Here is a 19611-nt window from a genome sequence, read left to right on the forward strand (position 1 = left end):
ACACACACACACACACACACACACACACACACAGGTGCTGCTCTGAGGGTTATTGTCCAATCATACTGTCGTGGGTTAAGTGTTCATCAGAGTGATGGCCTGGGGGAAGAAACTGTCCCTGTGCCTGGTTGTCTTGGTTGTAAATCCCACAAACATAACATCTATACCCAGTGAAAAATTACCTACTACATCCACCTCTCCACATTTTCCGCTGTGACACAAATGCAAACAACAGGACTAACACAACCACTAGTATTCATATTAGGGGACAGCTATGAGTTATCTAAACTTGTATGTTGTTATAGAACTCAAATTTGTCTGCGTGTTTACTACAAATCAAGTTATCCACACTCAGCAGTGCCTGAACTTATCTTACATAGCAGCATGACGCGTTCTGATCATTAGGGAATAAGCTAAACATAAACAGGGATTAGACTGAAAAGTTCAGGGGATAAATGTTTTGACATCAAACACAGGCAAGAAATTCAAAGCTACAATGACATTTTACCATTTCCTGTACTAAAGTGCTGCTATGAATTCTGACATTTACAGTAACATGTTTCCGTAAGTTTAACAGGTCCAATAATGAACACTATGGCAGTAAGTAAACAGCAGGTGTTGAAGTCCAACAGTGAAAGAAATGCAAGTATGTAAGACATGGGGAGATATAACAGCTCATTTATACACATTTTCCTTTCCTTTTTTCTTTTGTGCCAACCATATTAATGTTACAGACTGAAAGCCATATAATTTAAGATACAATCTCTGTAGTCACCTTGTTAAATATTATATGGTCTGTGTGTGTGTGTGTGTGTCAGTTGTGCCACTTACGATCTAGTCCGTTGACATAGCAAATAGAAACTTCACAGTGGCCCCACACAGCACTGACGATGGGATACAGTCTCTTGCCCTTTAGTCCTCTAAAAGCCACTCCTAGATACTGTCCATCTACCATGAAGCTCAGTGTTCCTTCGTCCATATCTAGTATCAGTGTCAGAGAGTCTGGAAGCACAAAAGACTCATCTGGCTCTAGAAAATAAGGGTATATGGGTGCTGACGTGGAAACAGGATGGTTCTTTCCATCATGGTAGAGCCTGTTCCGACCAAGGTCCCAGCCCCAGGACTCAGAGTCCGAGCCCACCAGGGCTGTGTAGCCCACTGAGTGTAAAGGTGCTTCAGCAGTAGCCACGCCCACGACAGCGTGTGTGCCTCTCTGTCTGGCCGGCCAGTGAATCCTCCAAACGTGGAGGCCCCTGGTGTAGCCTACCTTTCCTCGAATACAGTCTGTGCTCTGTGCTACAGGGTGTCGGTGGAACGTCAGCTTGTCGTCCTCTTTAACAAAGACATTCAGAGACCGGTCGTCAGGGTTCCAGGCATGGCGAAGTTGTGACTCAGGACTGGCTGGTGGCATGTCCAACAGCAAGTCCAGCCTGGGGGGTCGACAGTAATCTGGGCCACGCAATTCCTGGCGCACTGGCCGATAAGAGGGCTCTCCGCGTACATCCACTGACTTGATACTGCCAGAGATCTTTTGGCCCATGGTTGGTAGGTCCAAGGGAGGAAGGGACAGAGGGGAGGGAGATGGATAGAACAAGGGTGGTAATTAGGGAACGGTAGGTCCTGACGTTACCTCATGAGCACAGTTACACAGTGAGCCCTGGGTGCTGCTGTCAGACGTACACTCGTTTCAGCCAGGGGGAACCACAGTCCTGAAACACACACAGAAGAAAACATGTATGTAATGTACAGTCAAAAACTAATCATTTTTGGCTAACCAGTAATTAATGTGCAAACAGAGCATAGCAACTGACTTAGCTGGAAGTGGTAATGTTTTACAGTGCTCCAGTAAAACAGGTAAAATGAAAGTTTAAAACTGATCACTATCATTTTCAATACCAGACTGTATTTATAATGTTCGTCAACTATAAATTCACAATATTAATATAAGTGACAGCCAGAAACCTTCCAAAGAGAACTAAAAATAAAATTCATTTTAGAGATGCAATGATTACTTGATCAATTAACCAATCAAGGATCAACATTTTAAAAAAATGCTAAAAATACTAATCTTGCAAAACACTCACAGACCGGGTTACTCGCAATCCAAGGTTTTACTGTACCTTCCTTCTTAGAAACACATTTAATCATTTGTATTGTACAATGCAATGCAAACTGAACAAAGCATTTAGGGCTTAGTGCCTTTTAAAAAGAGAAATTCCATGAGCAGCCCACCGATAATGAAACACCAAGACAAAATTTGCTGCTGACTTCCTCTGAAAATACTTGTGCACTAAATACTCCTTCTTAGCCAATCCCTTCTTTACCAAGCAAACACATATGATGTAGGCAAACTCATATTTTATGTCTTTATAAGAAAATGTAACATGTACAAACAAAGGCACCAGCTGCTTCCAAACACATGCAGAGTTTCTTAGAAAGAACTCAACAGGATTCTTCCAGTGAAAGTACAGAACAGTAACTGGTACAGACCCACCAGGGGATGCTTGAATCTCTCTCTCTCACACACACACACACACACACACACAGTGTGTGACGGATAGACTAAAACAAGGTGAAGGCAGACGAGGAATAAAGAAAAAAAAAGTATTGACTTTGATAATAACTCTTGACATAGACACCGGTTAACAGACAAAGTCATTCACACAACACTGCCTCATGACTGTAACCCATGACAAGTGACAAGCTCTCCATTTTAATGTATACCACCAGAGACGAAACGTGGAGCCACTGTCAGACACATGAAGGGACACGGCATAATGTATTCACCAAGAAAGAGATTATAATTGCAGCGACTACTGACCACTCAGTTGACATTTATCTGTGCCTGTAAAACATATATGATATAAACTAGTGTTACTGCTCATGCACACACACCGATTCTGTTGGGACTGAGCCAAACAATTAGGAAGAAGGAATCAGCTGCCAACCAAAACTCAGCTCAGCTTCGAATAAAAAAAATAAATGGATCAAAATCAAGAATGAATTTCCAAACCTGGCTGCAAATTCACCCACAGCAGCCAATATCACACACACACACACACACACACACACACGCAGGGTGGGGAGGTTAATTGTTTACTAGTTAAAATCCATGGACAATGACGATAAACAGTGATTTTTGATAAATGTATCTGTTCTGCAGTTGGGTTAACCCTCTGCACAATCAGCACATTAGGCTACAGCTACTGCTGTGTGTAGCTCATGTGCACTTTCAGTTTGTGTCATAAAGGGTTAGTGAGTGAAAACTGATGGCCATCAGAATTAATGATAATTATTGAACTTAATCAGTATGATAAATTCTGTCTACTGTAGAATTAATTTGCATGAATAATTTAACAGAAACAACCTAAGTTAGAAAAAAAAAGTATTCTAATGCCATTTGTCTGCCCTGCACAGCCAATAAACCGTAACAAACGAACATCTTTCATATCTATAAAAAAACATTGAAACCAAGATTCTGTTAGATCTGGGAGCAGCAACAATTTTAAGATCCCAGCCAGAGAGCAAGATACAGTAGAAGTGGCCCTGTCAGCCTCTCTAAAAGAAACCCTTTGGGAATATTTGATGTCAGCCACATGGGGCTGCTGACACAAGACAGGCACTTCTGGCTGGTGGATAGCTAATTTCACCCCAGTGCTCAGCCTACAAGAGGAACAGCACTCTGTTCAGGGGGGCCACAGTCAGCTCTGTCACACGTGTGCACACGCACACACACACACACTCTCTTGGTTTTGAGTGACCAATCCCTTTATCTACAACATCTGAGGACATTGAGTGACCGATCCCTTTATCTACAACATCTGAGGACAAGGAAAACAGAAACATGGTAGCAAAGGGAAGCAATGTCTGCTATAAGCATCTGGGGAAACCCTGCAATCACTGGAGTGTTTCCTGAAAAACACAGAACATTTGGAAAGACTTAGTGCTGTCACTCCACACTAGTTCTGATGGTGAAAACAAAGTGATACCACAAAAACAAATACCAGCTGCAAGTGACTGTCAGTTCAAATTTAAATGCCCATGTGCCAACAACAGTAGCAACAAGCAAGTGACCAGGAGTCAGTCATTTCAAATGAGCACAGAGCGACAGTGTGACACATTTGGGGAATCATGTGGCAAAAAGGCAATCACATTTGTAACAGAGCCAGAAAAGATTGTCACAATGCCTTAACTGTCTCCTAAATTGCATCCAAACAGGACATGTATGACAAACAGTACCTACAACATAATGGACAGTGAAAAGGAGCATGAATGAAAGCAAAACTAAACAAAAACTACAGAAAAGCTGCAACTTTTTAACCAAACACTTCCAATTTGTATTCACAACATAGAACAAGAAAAATGTTTTTGTGCAGTGTCAATCAGAGTTCTCTTTGTGGACTCCCAATACAGAAAATTACCTACTACGGTAGTTTCATCTTGTATCTCTCTCCCATTCTTTCCCCTGGTCACAACAGGTTTCATAGACTCATCCTTCTCTCTTGATGGTCACAGTGCGTTTACAGTTTTGTTACAATTTTAAAACACAGCAGCACTGCTTGAATCCATGTCAGATTGCATATTTTCACCATGAAGAACCTTCGTGCCCTTTGGTCTCCCTGACATTTGACCAGTGTCGGGGAGCTATTCCAACCTTTGGACAAAACCTGACTGATGCAATATAGTGAGGCAACAGTGACTTTTCCAATAAGTAGGTTTAACTAAGCAACAGTTCAAAACAGACGGACAAGTGTAACTATGAGTCAGAATCTACCCACTTGTTTTCCAGCAGTGTAACGCAATACAAAAATGTTCAATGATGTGTCACTCTTTCACCTCTCAGACACTCATGTGTGAAACACTACACTGAAGGTCTAATGACAGGGAGCCAGCTGGAACACACATTCCTTTTTACAAGCAGATCAAAAATGTGGGTAGTTAATATAACAGACATTAAAGTTGACTTAAAGTGACTAGAAACAAGCATTAAAGTTACCACTAAACTAACCGCTCCATCAAAAACAAAAAACTTTAAGACAAGTAAAATGAATCCCATATTTTATAACACCTGAAATGCTGTTGATTTCATTCATTTCAGAACTTTTAGAAACAGTTTCTGGGCTTATCACATACTGACAATCTTGCCAATAGAAAGACGGGAAACCTGAGAAAGTGTCAGACTGAAAGAATACATAAGAGGTCAAGAGACAGAAACGGCCTGTGAGAAGAGACATCTTACCAGGAAAGCATTTGTACAAACAACCAGGCAGCTCTCACAGAGCAGTGTGAACACAGTCACAGTAGCCAAGTAGAAAAGTGGGAATACTTGCTCCTCAGTCTGCAGTCCAAAATGAGGTCAGTGCACAGTCAACAGCCAGACGAGTGTGGGACAGCGCAGACACAGGCAAAAAGAGAGAGAGTGTTTGTTTATGTCGATCATTCGGCGAGTTCCTGCTTGTGACGCGAGGACGGGGAAAAAACAGTTTGACTCCAGTTCCCAGCTAAGACAGGAAAACAGCTGCTGGAGGGAGGAGGGAAGCCAGGGAAAGACAGAGAGGGAGGGAGGAGGGGAGGGCTTAGAGTGGATGACGCTCTTTCCCAAGCAGTACAAAACCACCTGCTCTCTCACAGATGACTGGGCGTCTCTAGATGGAGATGAAACCAAACATGCACACGCGCGCACACACACACACACACACACACACACACCAGAATCAACTTTATTTGCCAAGTATGTCGACCGCACAAGGAATGTGACTCAGTGGTTCTCAATATGCTTTAATAAGGCAACAAGAAAAAAGAAGCCTCAAAACCAGTCTATTAATAACTATATACACACATATTGTGACAGAAGAGTAAATATAACTTGTACATTACGTTATGCACAAGAGTTATATTTACATATTGGGCTGGGGAGTGTTTGCTGTGTCATGTTACACAGACAAACATGGATTAACAGCTCATTTCCACTTTGCTTTGCAGGACAGTGGAAGAAGGGAGCTGAAGAAAACACCAGCTCTATAGGAACCTTTGAGTTATTGCTTGAATACAACATAGTTCAAAGTTTAAAATCTAGCATGGAATTTTGCTGACTAAGGTTTTAAAATTTAAGGTTTTCAGTTTCACTTTTTCCACACCAGTACACTGGCTAATTAAAACTAACTGCAATGGCCACCGTTTTTTTTTTTCTTAAGTTTACATCATTAAAATGACGTATCACAGCACAATATTTCACAACACCAACTTGTTTGTGTTCTCATTCACTACAGAACAGCAGTCCATGTGATGATCTTGCTTTATTAAACCACACCAGACTTTCCCTGTCTGTACTGCATACAAACTCAGCAACCGTGTTCCTATGAATTTTCTCAGACAACTTGACTTTCCCCCCACAAGCACGTGACTTAAGGACAAATTCAAAACTGCTAAGAAATTATCACTTGTCTGTTTATTAACCAAGCAAAAGATTTTGCTGCTTTGTAGATCACATCACCTTAGGCTCTGGGATATAGAGATGACTATTTTTACTGTTATCTAAATTTCTAGGTTTTATTGAATGATTAATCAAGAAAATGACTGACAGGTCAATCAATAACAAAATCTGTTATACTTCCCACATACTAGGATCATGAGCACCGTTTAATTACATATTCGTTGTTCACTGCCAGTAAGGTATAAACAGAAAACTGTGGCCGTCTTCATTAAAACAAAAGCCATAAGTCTACTGTTTGAATATGGCTGTGGAATGAGACTGGAAACCTGGAAGGATGGGCTGCTGGTCACTTCAGCACCGTCTTGCATCTTTGTCATGCTTTAATCATGAGTTTGCATATATGAGCATACACTGTGACCACACCAACAATGGGCTGCACACATATTACAAGTTGAGCTGCATAAAGACAGAAATCCAGTTACATATTAAAATGATCACTATCCTAACAGCTTGATCAAATATAAACTTTTTAAACACAAGTAAGGAAATCAATGTCATTTTATTACATCTGGGACATGCTACAGCACTGATGGTTGCCTCTGCTAATTTCAAGATTTTTCTGATAATGCTAAAATCACACGGCCAAAAAGACTAAGAAACTGTCAGTATGGGATAAGCCCACAAACAAACAAACAAACAATCTTGCCAGTAGAGCGACAGGAAACCTGAGAAAATGTCAGACTGCAGGAAGACAAACAAGATGTCAAGAGACAGAGGTGGCCTGTGAGAAGACACACATCTTACCAAGAAAGTATTTTTACAAACAGCCTGGCGGCTCTCACAGGCCAATGTGAACACAATCACAGCAGCCAAGTAGAAAGGTGGGAATACTTGCTCCTTGATGTACAGTCCAAAATGAGGTAAAAAAAAAAAAAAAAAAAAAACCAATAAATTTCATGCTGATGCTGCTAGCTGCACTGAAAATAGGCACAGCAGAAACTAAAATGCTGACGACCAAAAGACAACACTAGTGTCAAAGTGAAACAGTATGTTGGTCATTTGGGCCTATTAGACCATAGGACAGGTATAAATGTCATTTTAACACTTATATAAACAAAATCTTTACCTGGGCCACGCTGTATGGCAATTATCAAGCATACTACAGCAGGCTTCCGCAGGATGAAGCCTTAGCTAAATCTTTGAGCCTGTAGTATGTATCAGTGGTTTTGGGGTTGGGACTTGTTGAAATATTTAGCAGCCGCCATAGATCAGTTACCCTGCACATATATGTAAGCCCAAACCAGCACCATCAGTTTTCCACTGCCAGGTTATAGAATGTAAGGCAGATCATTAAAATCAGTCAGTCAATCCATCTTCCCATCACAAAGGGTACTCTGTCATTTTCAAACAAAAACATCACTTGCTGGGGTCACTGTGTATTCAGTTTTGCTGAAATCAACAGAAAATCATCCATCCATCACTATCAACATCATCTAAGACAATGCCTGGCTTTGACCAGCCCTGGAGATTGAAGAGCAGGCGTCTGGAGAAAAGTGCATCTCTGCCATGTCAACTAGGCACAGGTCACACCACTAAAGCTCAGGTTGTTTCCCAATGGGAAAGCAGCCAAGGTTTGATCAGAATGATGCTAAAAACATGACCATTATTTTGATAAACCAGAAAATATACATTTGATGTGGGTCATTTAGACATTTAGAGCAGCCAAAGAAGAGGTGCTACTAATTAATTCTGAACAATAGCTGGCAGAGCATCTTAATGAGCTCCTACACTGAATGACACCATCAGAGGCAATGATCTGACATAATGCTGCATGTTATACTTGGTGACACTATAGGGCTGGTGGATGTTCTGAGGAAAACTGGATACAGCTCAGACAAAGATGAAACAGCTCAAAACAAGAGGACAATGGCAGAGCAATAAAAAAAACAAAAGGGAATGAATAAAGGAGCAAGAATGAATAGGGAAGAGAGCCCTGCTCTTGAATATTCATGTGCCTTTACAATCTTAATGATCATCAAATTTTAAGATGACTCTTCAAACTTTAAATAGATTAGTCCCCCTCTGTGATTCACAGCTTAAGTTAGTGGTCAGGAAAGTGATGCAACAATTCCTGGGGGTCTGTAAGTGAAGGGGTTGCTTTTGAGTCATTTATGTTGAGTTTCCACTATGGGAACCTAATGAGCGTTATGCCCCATACCTGCCTTAACAAACACCAAGCATAGTGTCTGGGGTTGATGCAGAACGTCCCGCTTTGTTTTTCCACTGCGTTTTCTCTCTGGTCCATTTTTTAAAAGGAGGGAGGGGCTGCTCCTCTTTCACACACAGTCAAGCTGTGTGTTTACACAGGGTGCTTGTAATGCTAAATGCTTGAGATGTGAAGATACAGACTTTCAACCAATCACCAGGAACTGCTGTACATGCACGTACCCCCTCCCCCTCACGTTACTGGATTTTAGTACTACGTCCTGAGGGGTGCTGAAATTTAGCTCCCAGAATGCACCTCCAAAGTGGGCGCACCATAGTGGAAACCAAACGCAGAACCTGTAACCAGTGTTACTCGGCCTGATATGTTTCAGTAGGTTCCTATAATGGAAAAACTTCTTTACATAACCAGTGCTGGATATTGAACTTCGATACCTTTATGGCATTGACTGAATTACTTCAATACCAGAGTATCAAAAAAAAAGTCAAGTATCAAAAAAGGCTTTTCTATAATTATGTTAGCAGAACTTAATGTTGTCGTAAATAGGTTTCCTTTTTATGTTACAAAACTACTTTGAGCGCACAAAGATGCCAAGGAATTTTGTTAAAATTGATTTTATAAAACCGGTACATAAACAGACAGGAAAGAGCATTGCTGCAGCTTCAGTGCCAACATTACTCCTTGCGGTCAAGTACTATTTCATCATCATTGAGGAGCCAGTGTCAAAAGAATTGGTCAGTACACAGCCCCATTACAGTTTTATCACCACACCACATGAAGTTGACCTGGTTATGGTTACGCTGTCGCTTTACTGTAGTCAGAGTTTCTTTGTGAGCTACATACTTGTGATTTGTTTTGGTGGTCGATCTTTAAAATTAGAACATTTCAATCTTAATTCGGGTTACATTACCAGTCAATGTCAGTTCCTTCCGTTCACTTGTTTTTACACACAAAATTTAGCAAGGGATGTTATCTTGATAATTATACACTGAAATGAGCAAGGGGTGGTGCTTAGCAAAGAAAGCAGTGCTTGTACTAGTCCACAGTGGGTTTAGACAACACCAAAGTATAAAATGAATCACCTTTAAAATGGTGCCTTGTAGAAGATTCTCACACTGATTATATGAACTACAGAACAAAGAAAGCACCAGCAGGCTATGGTTTCAAGACTGCTAGGAAACTTTACCTAGTAGAAAAGTTACTATTTATAAATTATGTTCCTAAACAAAGAACAATAGTTGAACGACTCACTCCCTCTGGAACATCTGTCTATAATCCCATGACTACAATAACAATATTACCATAGCAACAAACTACAATTCAAACTGTTTCTTTTTGATTGAAGCTGTAAGAATAATGGCTTTGTAAATGATCCACTGATTTAGATGTGGCTGCAGGGTGTATCTCTTCTAAACATTCAGCCACTGAGAAAAACAAGTAAACGCATGCAAGCGCACACATCCAACTAATTGATCCAAGGCCTGATGAGACAGCAAGATGGCTTACATGGTTTACACATCAGCCTTCTCTCCAACGCCCCTCACTTCTCACCACCTATTTCCTCCCACTCTGCCCACACACCGCTGCAGTAGCAGTCAGGGAACTGCGGTAGTGACAGTGAGCTAGTGTGGAAACAAAGGTCAAGATGATCTCATTGACACAAACACATTCATCGGCATATAAAGATACGGTACAACCTCAGAGGAAGCACATCAGTATATAAATAATGCTTCCATAACGCTGTGCAACACATTTCTATTTTCAATCCAATAATTGGCAAGGTTATTTTGTCAAATGGGGGTTTTTATTTATTCAAACAATTAATTCAGGATTTTGCCTTTATTAGCCCAAGATAGTTTACCTTGGAGTAAAGGCACCAGTTAACAGCCACAACATTAAAACCACTGCCAGGTGAAGTGAATAACATTGATTATCTCACTACAGTGGTATGTGTAAAGAGCTGGGATACAATATGCAGCAAGTAAACAGTCAGTTCTTGAAGTTGATGGGTAAAACATAAGGATCTTAGTGACTTTGACAAGGGCCAAATTGTGATGGCTCAACGACTAGGTCAGAACAACTCCAAAACAGCAGGTCTTTTGGGATGTCCTTGGTCTGCAGTGGTCAGTACTAGGGGTTTGTTAGGATTGGATTTCAGGAGTTAAAGTTATTTTTCTACTTATCATCAGTATTATTTTGCTTTTATAATGGAAGAGTTCAGTATGACTATTTGTTTGTGTTTCATTAGCAGCTCCATATATCAGTATTAACCTAGCTCTTATGCACACATTGAATCTAAAAGGTTTAATTCACAAGCCACCAACATCTTGGCGTCAGATACCACAGGTCTTATCGTGTCAGAGCTGTTTTGGTGGCTAAAGGAGATTGGGTAGGTGGTTTTAATGTTGTGGCTAAATGGTGTCTCCCTCTTCTCTATGATGGTCAGTATTTCACCCAATCCTCAAAAGTAGCCAGCAATTTTCCCTCCCACTGTGACCTAGCAACATGTCACTGTGACCTGTTCTGACAAGGCATAAATCAGCCTTAAAATGCTCTTTTTCAGGAACACGAACATTCAAGGACTCTTAACCCTCAAGTGCACAAGTGAACAGGTGTTTATTAGCACGTGCTGTACTGCCAAAACAGCTCAGCTTCACCCTTGCCATTTCATCATCCACCAATGATTCAAAGGAACAAATCAGTATATAGCAAACGGGGTACAGCTCCACTTTAGTTCTTGACCACCTGAGACTGCAATCTTAACATATACCACAAGAGGACAAAAGGGGCCGACTGAGCTGCCAAAAGATGTCTCCCATCAGAGAAGGAGAGAGGGATTATGGACAACTGGAGCTGCTACTGATGAGGCTTTTAATGGTGCTAAAGGGGAAGAAAGGGTAAACCATTTATCAGTAGGAGACCTCTGGGAGACAAAAGGCCTCAGTTGCTTCTGCCTCATTAACCATCTCTACTTCCAAAAACACTCAAATGGCTAATCACTTTTATTGTCTGATTCAGAGTTGTAAGCAACAAAAAAAGGGGCCAGTCATTAAATAGTACAATAAAGACCAGGGAGTGCAGAGTGCCAATGTGGTATGAAGATGAATAACTTCACAAGCACTAGGGTGCTTTAATCACACCCCTCCCTGTAATCCTGGATTAAACTGACTGTTGAAGAAACCATAAATAAATCCCCCTATACTCAGCATCAAGCACCATTAAACTGCTGTTACACAGGCAGCTAACACAACTGGTAGCATGAATTTTTTTCCTTGATTTGTTCCATTTCTGCTTTTTTTTTTTTTTTTTTTTTAATACAACGCTCGCCACTGGCTGTCGGTCAGGGTTAAAAAAAAAAAAAATAGCATGTGGTTATGTATATCCCAAAGATTTACCGTTTTCTTGTCTTTCTTTTCTTGTCCCCTTTTATGTCAGAACTCAGAGACTACTGTGGCCGAGAAGAGTCAAAGCTTTTTATTCTTTGTGTATGTAACATACTTTGCCAAATAAAGTGATTATCATATCATTAGAAAAATCTATCACAAATCTGATAAGAGCCTGGGGCTGGCCTCCCACTCTCATATTACAATTCTGTTTATTCCACCTGGTAAGAAGTGCACCGTTGCGAGTTATCAAAAAATAAAAACAGGACAAATATACAAGAAATACTGATACAGGTAGTTAAATTAAGTAGGTAAATTTCTGTCACATGCCTCCAAAATCAGCAACGAAATGTTCAGTCTGGAACCATGTACGTCATCTCTGTAGAACAAGAAGGCCAGAAACGGCCTTATTCCTTGACATATTTCCTGTGCTAAACAGCCAATTAGCAGCAGATTTTAACAGTGTAGGTGGCCAGGCTCAAAAATGGCTTGACATGCACTGCATGTAGGCCACAAGATGGTTCTGATGACACAGAGCTTTAATAGGAGGCAGGTTAGCAGATCAAAAGTGCCATATCACTTTAGCAGCTAAAATAGCTCAGTGTGCCACAGTTGAGCTTGTGATCTCCTCCACCTCTGAGAAAATAAGTCAGTTATGGTGTAAATTAACTTGGATAATTAATGGGCTGCTGTGCTCAAGCATGCAAGTGATTTCTAATTAAAAATGCTGACCAAAATTTGGGAACGGGTGGGGGGGTTGGGGGCATTTCTGAAGCCACTGCACTTTTACGGTAATTGTAATGTTTATAGTGGAAACATTACATTTAGTACTAGTATCAGTACTTTGTATCAACAAATACTGAAGTGCTTGTAAAAAAGTGGTACTGGTGCATCCCTAATTTCTATTTCTTACTTTGTATACATCCCTTGAAAAGTATATATATGACCTACATAATCAAATAATTTATGCCAAAATCTAGAAGAAGGAAAGATTACAAGGGCTGATTAGATGGAACTCACCGCTGTGAACAAAAACCCTGACATCTTGCATGGGGACAAAGCAGGCAACATAGCTGTGGGTCACCAGTCGAGCAGTAGGGTTCTAGTAGACAACATCCATGGCCACATAAGACAACTCAATTATTCATGGAAGTATAGTGTGGCTAAACAATGACCAGGCTCATGGGATGGCTGAAACTAGCAGTAGTAGTCATTTTACCATTGTTACAGGATTAAAAACCCAGCAAAGAAATGCTTTACTATATTACAAAAAGAAACGGGTGGGGTTATTAAAAACACTCCTCATATGCCTCTACTTCACTATACTGACAGCAAGCAGCCACATATTGACTGCATTTTTTAACAATATACAGCACTGCACTAGAGGTCAGCTGAGGTGAGATGATTCACAGTCATGTGCATGTGTCCTCCCAATGACCCAGTGGTTTGGATACACTATTTTGTATGGCATGTTGTTGTGATATGAAAACAGATGACACATTCAATGGGAGGAGGAAAACACAGCTGGTAGGAAGAGGGTGAGGCAAAAGAAAGGGGAAGGATGTCTAACTTTAAACTTTTAGGAGGAAACTACCCGCTTTCCGTTTTTTTTTTAACCTTTTCTTTTACACACGATTGAATACAAAGTTTAACTTCGCTTTTTAGGTCATCTGTGTACAAAGTACCAGGTACACTATGGATAAAAAGTTCATTTTATTTATTCATAACAAAAAAGAGACGTCCTTCAGATCTGTAAAAGCAGATGAAAGGTGACTATTCACGCTTACATACTGAATTACAAGACTTCATGACTTCTCACTGAGGATCAATGACACACTGCTTTCACTGTCAATACTACAACTATGTTTCTTATCTCTGCTTGATAGAGTGCAACTTTATTAGGATAACAACTAGAGTCAACTACATTCCACTTGCAATGTTCCTTTTCCTCCAGCTATTGATCACTCAGCTCTTCTACTCATCTCCTCAGTTTTTGTCTCCTTTCACTCAATCTACAAACCAAAGCTTGATTTATGGTTCTGCATTGAATCTACACAGAGCCTGTGCCATAGGCTATGCAAGCGGCCTACGCTGTTGTAAGCATTTATACTTGCATGCTGGTGTGTCTGTGTCACTCTGCAATTATGACGCCAAAACACTAGTTGGTGGCAGGGCTTCTATGCCACTGTGTTGCGTTTCCTCACCACTTACTAACAATGAACGGTGACTGAAACACAGTTACTTTTACTAAAATTACTGCAATGAAGATGAGAAGGAAGACATCAGAGGAGAAGATTTGTAAAACCATTTTAACCAACCGAGGCAAAACGAGGAGGAACTTTTTTTTTGTGCTTGTTTGGCCACAGAGACATGAACAAAGAAATAGGATGCAACCAGTCACAGTTGTTGTGGTCTGCATCACCACAACAAGTAGTTACATTTCTGGAGAGGTGCAGGTCAGGCTACCACATAGGGTAGGAGACCGCACATTACCCACATCGTAGATTCGATGCAGAACCATAAATCAAGCTTAAGGTACATAAAGCACAAATTATACTTTCATCATCTGCATCTGTGTTAAGTAAATGTCATATATGGTCCATTCCTGCAAGGGTTTGCAGCCAGACTTTGACTGCATATTGTTACAAAGACATGCACATGGGCTGCATTAGAAAGGCAGCTCAAAGGCAGGTCTGTACTGCTGCTATTAGGGTTGGAAATTCTAGTATCAAGTCATGATGTGAGTGCATAGTGCTTTAATGGTGAACATAACCACTGTCAAAAATAATTTTTCATTCAAAAGGAGTTCATAGCTCAGGGCAGCACATAATGCAGAACTTCTGTGTACCAGCAAGGAAACATGTGGGTGGAAGCTTCTTCCAGAAGGCGCATTTTACACCACATCTTTCTCAGGGATGAAGGATAAACAGCCCCAGTAACTCGTGTGTTCTCTATACTGCTCTCTGCTGAGAGAACATCCTTCATTTGCCTGGAAAGCTGGGTGGGAATACAATCATCAGCGCACATCACTCGCCCGGCAGTGGCAGGGAGCGGCGGCGGAAGAGTACCCATATTCTCTTATAATCATGTGCACCATGCCTGAAGTAGATGAGTAGCCTCAAATGGGTAGGTATGTTACAGAAAACCTTTTGTTGGGGAGAAAAAAAAAAAAAAAAAAAAAAAAAAAGGTGCCATGTCCCATCTCTTCAATACTGACAATCTGAAGCCAGTGACAGTGTGCTAGTTTAACAAAGACTGGTGACAGAGTGGGCAGCTGGAGCTTAGCACTACCTCACCAAGCATCCCTTGGCACTCACAACAGACTCTGATGGAACATGACACTACTTTGCATGTGGTTCCTGCTGTTTAATCAACCCCAAGACAGGGCAATGAAAACAGCTGATTTTTTTTTTTTTTCTTTCTACTCTTCCATTAATCTAACTGCATCTGAACTTGTCCACTTTCATTTCTGAATGAGCAGCCTGGTCACTTTTCTATAAAAGTTGTGATGACAATCTTGCTAGACCAGGGTGAGTAACATTTATATATAATCATCTTTATTTGGCCAAGTATGTTACACACAAGGAATTTGTTTCCGGTACAGAACCAAGGCAGCCATCTGCGGCACCAACTCAACCGATGGCTCTAACCATCGGGGGCAACTTGGGGGTTCAGTGTCTTGCCCAAGGACACTTCGACACGTGGACTGTAGGCACCAAAATTCGAACCTCTGACCCTCTGGTTGGGAGACGACTGCTCTACCCACTGAACCACAGTCGCCCAAAGTATCACTTTGAACGCAACACAACTGCATGGACTTGCATCAACAGATGGGCACACTGCACACACAGGATTATGAAGAGCTCGTGTGTGTGGCAAATATTACACACATACTGTAGCTCTTTCCATCATGGTCATGGGTATGTCTGAATGAAGCTGTGAGGACATTAGGGTGACATGAAAGTGACCTATGTCTGAACCCATTCCTTCCAGTTAGGAAATGACCTGCTCAACCTCCTGAGCCACAGCGGCCCCTAACACTCATCCAAAGTCTTTAAATGGCCTTCAAGAGCAACTAAATATTAGCAGCAACACTTTAAAAGAGCAACTGAGTTTAGAGTGAGTAACTCAAGTGATTAGATTCTATTACACAGTGCAAATACAAGGACACTGCTGGCCTTTTAAAAAGACCTGCTGTCCCTGTAAGCCCAGACATGGTGATGCTTAGCACCAGATTGCTCTTAATGGGATTTCACATTATTAACATTCGACTGAGTCAGCACTGGCTACAGTACTCCTGTGTTGAAACTGCCTCAGCTCTGATGTAATGTACTACTTTGTATGGGAGTGACTGGACACTGTGTGGAGTTGTCAGTGTGACAATTATCAGACATGCTTTGATTACAGCGGATCCTCGAAAGAGATAATTATAGTAAGTAGATCCACTGGGTGCACAACAAGTACAAAACCAAGCGTAATGCTGCCCTCGCATCATAGACGGATCATAAATACATGCATCAAGGACCAGTGAACCTCTTACGCTGGGCAAACTTAACTGGATAACAGCTAAGACTGGACAAGCCACACTTAACAACCGTTTCTATGAGCTTGCACAGATTTTTAGTACTACACAGCCAGGAAGGAGCACACACACACACACACACACACACACAAACTAATCAAGCTTTGTGGACAACAAACTTAACTGTCTAACAACTACAGTCTGGCAGCAGACAAGCCTGTAAATCCTGCGAGTTCTCACAAATATGGACGCAACTGGCTTGCATTATTTATATCTGTCCATGTTTTACACTTCAATTTGCATGGAAAACAAACAAGAGGAAAAAGTGCAGAGTTTGGGTGAGATGCTGGACAGAGAAGCGAGGACAATGTGGACTGTACAGCTAAAGAGGGAACTGAAACGTATCAGCACAATTCGGTCCAACCAGTTGTCACATCCAAATACCATTCAGAATCTGCGCAGCAGTGATTAAGTGTGTGCCCACCTTTAGGAGATTTGAGGGTGGAGCTGAAATCATTATTCGATAATCGCTTATGTGCCAGAAATCACTGCAAATCCACCATTGTCTGCAATTCATTAAAATAATGAAAAAACATTTAGCCTATAATGAGCATCACAGTTTGTTTCTGAAAACCTGTCCACAGTGAAATGCCAAAACAGTACATAAATGATAAAACTGAAAACAAAAAGGTAAATATGTGCTGCTTTAATCGGATTCTATGATCACAGCAAGCTTCTTGGTGGTAGACCAGTATTATTAATAACATCACAAGTGTTGGATCGAACATCCACATCCAGAGCAAAAGAAGCAGATTATGCTGGAACCTCATTTTCATGATCAATTTTAGGACTGGGCTCCTGGCAGCAGCAGGAGAAAGCAGCGAGAATGAGTAGTCGTTACCTGGGTGTCACCCACAGCTGTCATCAGAACTGATGTGCTACTTGACACAGGAGGGACGATGGACTAGCACAGCAATTATTTCCCCACCTCATTTGTCAACATATATTCATCTAATATTCTGACAGTGACGTTATGAGTATAATAGTTTAATGATTTATTTACCACAAAGTGCACATACACATCAACTGACAGCTTATTGGTGATGCTGAATGTTAATCTCAAAGAAAATGTTCCATTTTCCTACCTGCTGTAAAAGCCATTAGTGCACCCACCTTCAGTGACGTACACTCATTCTTGTATTTCATATGCTGAGCTGCAGGAGGTGTCAGCAAGGACTTGGTATCACATTCTATTTGGAGAAATCTAATTTGCTACAAGTATTAAAATCTAGTTGGCAAAGGAACCAGGGTTTGACATAAGCAATGGCCCAGGGCCAGTAAAAAAAATAAAGTATGTTAAGCAAGTTGATTGGGCACCAATCAGCCAATGATAAGTGCCCTTTCGGTCACTTCCTGGTCGACTCTGAATGAATTAAATATGGCAGAAAACTCCACTGTTGTGCCCTTTCGGTCGCTTCCTGGTCGACTGAATTAATTAAATATGGCAGAAAACTCCACTGTTGACCTCTGAATACCGTGGACCTGGGCACATTTATGCAACCCACCCACGCAGCAACCAGCAACAGGGAGGTCAAATGATGTCACGGCAGTAACGGGGTCAAAACCCAGATGGTGGGGGGTGCAGAGGTCAATAGTTCCTCCATGATGTTGAGTATATGAACTGTTTTTCAACAGCACAGAAAAACTAATTAGCATTCAAACCATTTGTCATACTGACTATGGTGGAATCATCTGAGAGAAACATATTAAGATTCCATCCCCCATCCAGCTGACAGGGGGCAACTGTGATTCGGTGGGTAGTGCAGTTGTCTCTCAACCAGAAGGTTGGAGGTCCGAATCGCAGTGCCTGCAGTCCACATGTCAAAGTGTCCTTGGGCAAGACACTCAACTCCATTTTGCCCCCGATGGTCAGAGCCATCGGTGTGAGTTGGTGCCGAAGATGGCTGCCTCGGTTCTGTACCGGAAACAAATCCCGTGTGTGTGCGTGTGTGTGTGTGTGTGTTTGTGTAACATATTTGACCAAATAAAGCGATCCTTATTTCTTTTTACACCTACCAAAGCTGAATATGACAACAACCACAAGACTTAGCCTAACTACCACATCAACCAGCTATGTTCTCCATCTTACCATCTGCTGTAGTCCACCCACACAAATCTCTCACAACACTTACACTGGATAATAGCCTATGCCCAGGAGGGCAAAGCAGATGGTATGGTTATAGGCAAAGCATTTAGCCTCTGAATAGCATGCAAACTTCAAATCAAACAAGCCAAAAAAAGTGCACTCTCCATTGCTTCTAGGGCATTAAGCTACCTTGCTTTCTCACCTGGACTAAATGTCAGCCTTTGCTGAGTCACAGCCAAGCTTGGGAATCAACCTTCTGATAATACTATGTACTGGCAACAAAACCATGCAAGCAAGTTTTTTTTTTTTTGTTATGCACTCACAGCAGAAATGAATTCCAGACAGAACTATCATTTGATCTATGAAAGTAACAAATATATGTGCTCCTTGATGGTTTTCCATCTGCATACATTGCCTCATATGAACAGTGAGACAAAATCTCCATTCATATTCTGGCGATTTCATACTTTTAATGTGTCGTTCTTGATGTTTCGACATGAATGATTTACTAAGAACTTAGAAAGTAGAGGTGTGTGAAGACTATACACACTCCGTGGCTACGTTATTAGGTACACCTGTACAACTGTGTGTAATTCAAGGCAACACTTCCACCGTAATATCTGTGTTTATGAAGCTCTAAAGGTTTTAGTTTTGGGTGAAATTGCCATAAATGTATACATTTTATTAGAATGTTTATTATTTAAATCATAGTTAAAGGCAGTGCTGTACTGGACTACATTCAGAGGTGTTCCTAATATTCTGATCCTCTCATGTATAATGTAGTCGAGTACAACACAATCCAACTATGACCGGAAGTGGCCGCCTAGTGGATTTTTATTGATTCCTAACTTAGCTGTTAGGTTACTGTGTGACAAAACAATTCATTAAGTTGAACTGGTTCAG

At 41.1% G+C, this 19611-nt stretch overlaps 1 protein-coding gene across 2 annotated transcripts in view; it reads right to left on the reverse strand.

Moving 5' to 3' along the window:
- The window catches only part of LOC109951360 (SPRY domain-containing SOCS box protein 4-like), a 31743-nt gene that overhangs the window by 11348 nt on the left and 784 nt on the right, over positions 1-19611 (reverse strand). The window contains exons 1-2 of one of the 2 annotated variants that reach the window (XM_020585839.1): positions 5240-5351; positions 832-1709 (exon numbers count right to left, since the gene is read on the reverse strand). In XM_020585839.1, the coding sequence (XP_020441495.1) occupies positions 832-1540 (709 nt within the window). In that variant the 5' untranslated portion in view covers positions 1541-1709; positions 5240-5351. Of the gene's footprint in view, positions 1-831; positions 1710-5239; positions 5352-19611 lie in introns of those variants that run through there. The other variant, XM_020585831.1, reaches the window with a different exon arrangement.

Source organism: Monopterus albus, unplaced genomic scaffold (assembly GCF_001952655.1).
Source record: "Monopterus albus unplaced genomic scaffold, M_albus_1.0 scaffold8.1, whole genome shotgun sequence".
NCBI classification, from domain to species: Eukaryota; Metazoa; Chordata; class Actinopteri; order Synbranchiformes; family Synbranchidae; genus Monopterus; species Monopterus albus.